We start from the raw sequence: 6,234 nt of genomic DNA, 5'->3' as shown, positions 1-6,234 counted from the left end.
GCAGGTGCAGAGCAACAGGGTATACTCGCTAATTTTGTACAAATCAAATTTTCCTAAATGGCAATTAAATATACAATACTTACATTTTTTCAAAAAATATTTACAATTATTTCACAATTAAATATACAATATTTACATTTTTTTTTACAATATTTATAATTGTTTCACAATTAAATATATAATATTTATGGATGGCAATTGAGTTCATACATATTATGCGCTAACTTATTGCTCCAATTTTGTATTCGGGATTGATTGATTCTATCAACCTTATGTGTTACACTAAAAAATTAAATATACTTTACTGTAACATGACACAAAATTGCCTCTGTAATTAATACGAATGTGTTAGTTCTGTACCGTGTAATTAAAAACTAAAATTTTAAATTAAAAAAATTATAAATACTTATGATCTCAACTGTATCGGCATTATCGTATCTCGCACGATCGTCTAGCCATCATACGAACAATCACAACCACTGACTCAAAGTTATGCTCGAACTAATCTTATATCAGATAGGAATGATTGGAATCGTACATATATATAGTGGAATCAGTAAAGATGATCTCCACGGTAAAGCTATAATGATTCACGATCACTGAAATGTACATATGCGTACAACTTTCCTATAACTTTCCCCCGACACTCCACTATATCCCTATGATTGAAGATATGCATGATTGAAGCAAATCTGAGAACTATATTCACTTGATGTTGTTGCTACCGCTACAGAATTACCTTATGTCGAAGAAGAGGATTAAAATTGTTTTGGACTCCACTTCTCTTTTTTCTCTTTACTATGACATGGAAAGAAAGTTCACCCTAATATCTTTTACATAGAAGGAAAAGTAAAGTAACCTAATATGTACAATTTTTACTTAAGTGTCCTATAAAATTAGATTACCGCAATCACGGATAAAAGTGTTTAATTTATTAAGTTATGCGCATTCAACAACTCATGCTGGACGACACGATCTAGATCTAGCGTGGCACTCCCCAGCTCAAGGCATAAGTCGACCATGCCGCAGGCGTACAACTAGCTGGCTTTTAATGGCCATAATGGAGACATTATTTTGCTTTCATTTACGGACTTACCAGTGAAAATATGCAATTCATTTATATAGTAATAAATCACATGAAATAATGAATCTTAGTTATCAATGCCTTCTTTTAGCAACGTTCATTTTCAATTTGATAATTTATTGTTTTCATTTTGTCATTGTTGAGTCATTTAAGTAATTTACAATTTTGTTTCGATCATTTCTAGCCTATCCAAATCTGTGAAGTTAATAAATGACATGAATCACTAAGTTGTTAGCATGACATAAATGAATATGATCGATTACACGACACAAAAAAAAATATTAAAGTTTGACACGTATCCTTGCTTATTAAATCTATATGACCCCACCAAAGACTTTGTCTTCTTCGATACTATTTTTAGTTCAATTGGAAATCGAGTCAATAAAAAGGGAGTACGAGAGAGAGACCGACGTTAATGTCGAACTACTTAATTTAATATTTTAAATACAGAAATGGAGGAAAAAAGATTATATTTTAATTTATATATGTCCTCAATAGCCAATAAGGTTCTTTTTCGGTTACTTTTTAATTATCAAATTAGGCTCTTAGTTCAAATGTTTAGGCTCCTTTAATGGGCTTATGATTTTTTTTTTTGTGCTTTATAGTAAATATAAAAAGTGAAAAGATAGAGAATTGCTTCTTTCCTTTTAACTTTTGGCGTTCTCTTTTGCTTTACCTTTTTACTGGGGAATCAGCCAGCTTTCATTCAAGAATATGAAAGATTTATCATAGACTACGCTACTTGATTTCAAGAATTTTGGCTTATTTCTCATAATTAGATTTAAAAATGATCCTACTGCTATAGAAATGCAAGAGACCAGAAAGAAAATCAGTACTACAAAAATTTATACTTGCTTAAAAACCTTCTTATGTACACGGAATCCGTGTACATATATATAGCATTCCATTTACATATAGCATCACCCATTTTGAAAAGATGGGATGAACTCAAACGTAAGTTATTGGTCCCTTGGTTTCGAGCTATGCTACAGGCACAAGGAAATTTCTCAAAATTTTGATAAGTTTAACATTTGGTAATTTTTCATTGGTTTTGGACCCAAACATGATAGGAAATGCACCTGTATGGATTCTGTGCATTATTTCTATGTTAAAGAAAAAACATAAAAAAATAAATTTTCATTATAAAAATTGTATGTATTAGACCGTCAGTAATTTGTACGTGAAATGACAGATTGAAATTAATATATTAATAATGAATACTTTCCTTAATCTTGCAAGGCAACTTAACGCTATCATGAACTTAAAGCAATTCTTTTTCTTTTTTTAACGGCCATATTTTAGTGTTTGAAGAGGAAAATAATTTAATAATAACTTTTTTACATATAAAAGACTTTCTTTATAAATCACACGTCTAACTTATTGTTACGAAAAATAGTCTCTTCCATCTTATTCATCTAATATATTTTTATGAAAAATTATCTTTTCCGTCTTTTTCACATACTTCCTCACCTCCACCTAACTCGTGCCTCCTCTTTATTCACCTATTAACCCTAGTGAGGCTCTCGAGAAGCTATCGAGTTGATGCTATAGAGGCTCTCAACAACCTATCAAGTCGAGCAAACAAGAAAGGCAAAGGGAAATTTTCTGAACTACAAACTCTGCATCATCTACTATTATCCTTCAACCTAAAAAATATTAAAAGAAATTTCCTTTTCCATTTAATCTCTAATTTATTCTTTCTTAAAACATATCCAAGATGCTCTCTAAACAGAAGATACTCTTAATTTTAGACTGTCAACATTTAAAAATAAATTTCAAGAGATTCTGTTTTAAGTTTTTAAAATAGATAGTGAATTTAGTTTTTCAAATTTGAAAAGCCAAATTCAATCTTTATTTTTTCTTTATAATGATTGCATTTAATAAGTTATAGATTTTGATATTCTATTTCTTAAATTATTCAATTCTTATTTGAATTTATTGGCCATGACATATAAAAAAATGTGTTAAATGAAAAATAAGAAATCCGTAAATATTTTTTGAAAAAGAGAGAGGTCAAAATAGAGTGTTGTTAAAGTGCAAAAAATTTTACTCCATAGATTTCAACCCCTATTTAGTAGAATTAAAATCAGAGTTTTAGTGGATTTTGATAAAGATTGACTAGATTTTACAAATTTTTTAATTAAAATTAATTGTTGACTTTGATTTAAATTAAAATTTGAATTTAATTTCTACCAAATATGAAATGGATATATTCTCTACTATACATAAGATATCTTTATAAATAGGGAATCTTTGGAAAATTTGAAATGCTCACACTTACTCTTGTTTCTTTATTTCTTATTTTTTTCCTTTTCCTCTTTGTGGGACTTCGGACCTTGACACTACTGTCAAATTAAATATATTTTCTAATATAGATAAGATGATTTTATAAATAGAGAGACTCTTGACACTTCTGATAAAAAATTTTCCTTGAACTTTGTTGACAGTTAATGCATTGCTGTCTACACTACATCTGTAACTTGTACAGGGTGAGTTGTTTAATTCGTTTTCCTTTTCCTCTTTGTGGGACTTCGGACCTTGACATTAGGCCGCTACAAATCCCAAATACCTACTTCCACAGTTCTACGGCACACCCACACGCTGAAATTTAAGCCCCTCATGAGAATCTGAATTTCCTTCTCTTCCCTAATTTTCTAAATTGCACGTTTTCCTAGGCTAAAACATCGAGTAAAACTGCGTATCATATTTTGACTACTTTACCATAGCATTGAAGAAGTTTTGTGGAATGTTCAAACTATGAGGTGGACATTTACACAGCTGTTCGTTGGCATCGACATTTATGTCCAGGCAAAGAAATGGAGGCATATTTTGGCTGTAAGTATCATTTGAAGCAATTCATGATCTTTGTGCATCACCAGTTTGCTTAACATAGAGTCTTTGCTATTTATTAGTTGGGTTTCTTGAAATTGAGATAAGGAGTCTGCTTATTGCTTGTGCACCTCAATTTACAAGCTGGATTTGTTCTCAAAGCAAGCAAAAGAAATTGGGTTCTTGGGATTCTTAACAAGTGATTCTCTATTTGATTCTATACAGTTGAGTAGATGAAGCTTTGTTATGCTGCCTGAACGCTAAAATGTCTTGGATTCAGTCAGCATTTGGAAGTAAAATCAGCCCAGTAATTCTTTTCATCATAGTTATACTGGCTGTTATATTCTTCATCTCTGGTGCTCTCCACCTGGTTGTTAAATTTCTTATGAAGCAAAGAAATTCATCATCACAGTCTAATGAATACCCAGAAATGTCGACTTCTGGTGCTTTTCAAAGACAGTTACAACACCTCTTCCATTTACATGATTCAGGTCTAGATCAAGCCTATATTGATGCACTCCCTATGTTTCTATACAAGGATGTTGTGGGTTCAAAAGAGCCATTTGATTGTGCTGTTTGTTTATGTGAATTCTCAGAACAAGACAATTTGAGGCTTCTGCCCTTATGCGGCCATGCTTTTCACATTGATTGTATAGACACATGGTTACTCTCAAACTCATCATGTCCACTTTGTAGAGGGGTAATTTTGGCACCTGGGTTTTCTTTGGAGAACCCATTTTTCGCCTTCGATGACTCGAAAGATGACGATAGAGATTCAGGGAATTCAGGTTTTGTTAGTGTTTCTTGTGGTCCAAAGACAAATCACGAAGATAGTAGCATTATTAGTGACAAAAGGGTTTTTTCTGTGAGGCTTGGCAAATTTAAGAACACAAATTATAGTCAAGAATGTGAAGAAAGAGAAGTGGGAGAGAGTAGCAACAGCAATATTGATGCTAGGAGGTGTTTCTCAATGGGTTCATTTCAATATGTGGTTGCTGATTCAGACCTCCAAGTGGCCTTGTGCACTCCTGTTAAGGAGAAAGGAGGGCAAAGTGGGAATTTCACAACTGATGAGGATGCTTTTGATGAGAAGAAAATTAACACTAGAAGTAAAGGTGAAAGCTTTTCTGTTTCTAAGATATGGCTGTGGTCCAAGAAAGGTAAATTTCCCAGTTCCACAAGTACTCACTGTTCTGACTCTATTGATGTGAGTTTGCCATGAAATGATTATGTTCAGACTATACAAGAAGATGCCAATTTAGTAATAGCAATAGTAATACAAGGTTTTGTTCACTGTGGAAAACCATTCAATTCTTAGTGCTAAGGGGCTTCTTTTTTTCTTTTTGAATTTAGATCTAACAATAAATCGAATGGAGTTGAGAAAAAAGATCTATGTAGACAACCTTTTAAATTTTTTATTGACGTGTAGTATGTTCATTGTGAAAACGATTCAATTGTTACAGTGCTTCTTTCTTCTTCTTTTTTCCCTGTTTTTTTATCGATGCATCTCGTTTTGGATCTTTCGACGGGAATAGCAATAAATCGAATAGAGTGGAGAAGTAAGATTTAATATAGCCGGCCGTGCAAAATTACAAGAATCTAGACTTAGCTCCTATTTGGTTTTATTAAAATCAGATTTTTAGTATGTGTTAATAAAAATTGAATAAATGGACGATTGAAAATTGATAAAAGTTGTGGATTTCATAAAATATTGGTTGAAACTGTTTTAAAAAATAAGGTTTAGTTTGTGGTCGTTATTATATCAATATTGGCCCTTTTCTTGTAGTATTTTTATGCAATTTACAGTGAATGATTCTTCTGTCCTCACACTTCGTGGAAAATGCTATATATACTTTTTCTTTAATTCAAACCCCACAAGACTCAGGGAGTGGTGGGTTGGGGTGGGGTGGCGGGTCTACAAATCTGGCGGTGCAAAATTTTCTTGCCATCACTCCATCTACTCTGGCCCACAAAATAGTGAAATGAAATACTTTTTTAAGTCCAAAAGTTCATCCTAATACAGCAAATTTCAGTTCTCAACACTGTTTTTGGAATATTCCAACTCCTAAGATCATATTTGGTCAAATTGCAGTATTATTTTCTAACTTCCAGATTTTTGTGGATTCTGATGCAAATTAAGGTTCTGGTTTCTGATGGGAGTGTCTTTCAAGGTTTTAGTTTCTTTAGAGGGGTCTTTTCAGAAATGGCCCGGAGCATGAGAATTTCTGAACTTGGCCCGGTTTGGTGTAATTTTAATCACATATTTTACGGATTTCAAGACTTTTTAATTTCGCATTTTTTTATATCAAAATCTATAAAAA

The 6,234-nt window shown here is 32.2% G+C and overlaps 1 protein-coding gene across 2 annotated transcripts; it reads left to right on the top strand.

Annotated features, from left to right (window-relative positions):
• Nucleotides 1-3,532: 3,532 nt before the first annotated feature.
• On the top strand, nucleotides 3,533-5,359 carry LOC111395510 (RING-H2 finger protein ATL46-like). 2 transcript variants are annotated; one of them, XM_023021540.1, is made up of 2 exons: nucleotides 3,533-3,919; nucleotides 4,139-5,359. In XM_023021540.1, exon 2 carries the CDS (start codon nucleotides 4,179-4,181, stop codon nucleotides 5,133-5,135), a length of 957 nt encoding a protein of 318 aa, XP_022877308.1. In that variant the 5' UTR covers nucleotides 3,533-3,919; nucleotides 4,139-4,178; the 3' UTR covers nucleotides 5,136-5,359. The 2 variants fall into 2 exon arrangements, with proteins under 2 accessions (XP_022877308.1, XP_022877302.1); XM_023021534.1 differs by having other exon boundaries at nucleotides 3,534-3,919; nucleotides 3,997-5,359.
• Nucleotides 5,360-6,234: the final 875 nt, after the last annotated feature.

Source organism: Olea europaea, chromosome 1 (assembly GCF_002742605.1).
Source record: "Olea europaea var. sylvestris chromosome 1, O_europaea_v1, whole genome shotgun sequence".
Classification (NCBI taxonomy): domain Eukaryota; kingdom Viridiplantae; phylum Streptophyta; class Magnoliopsida; order Lamiales; family Oleaceae; genus Olea; species Olea europaea.
Note: the sequence above shows the minus strand (reverse complement) of the source record. Positions and strands in the feature narration are given on the sequence as shown.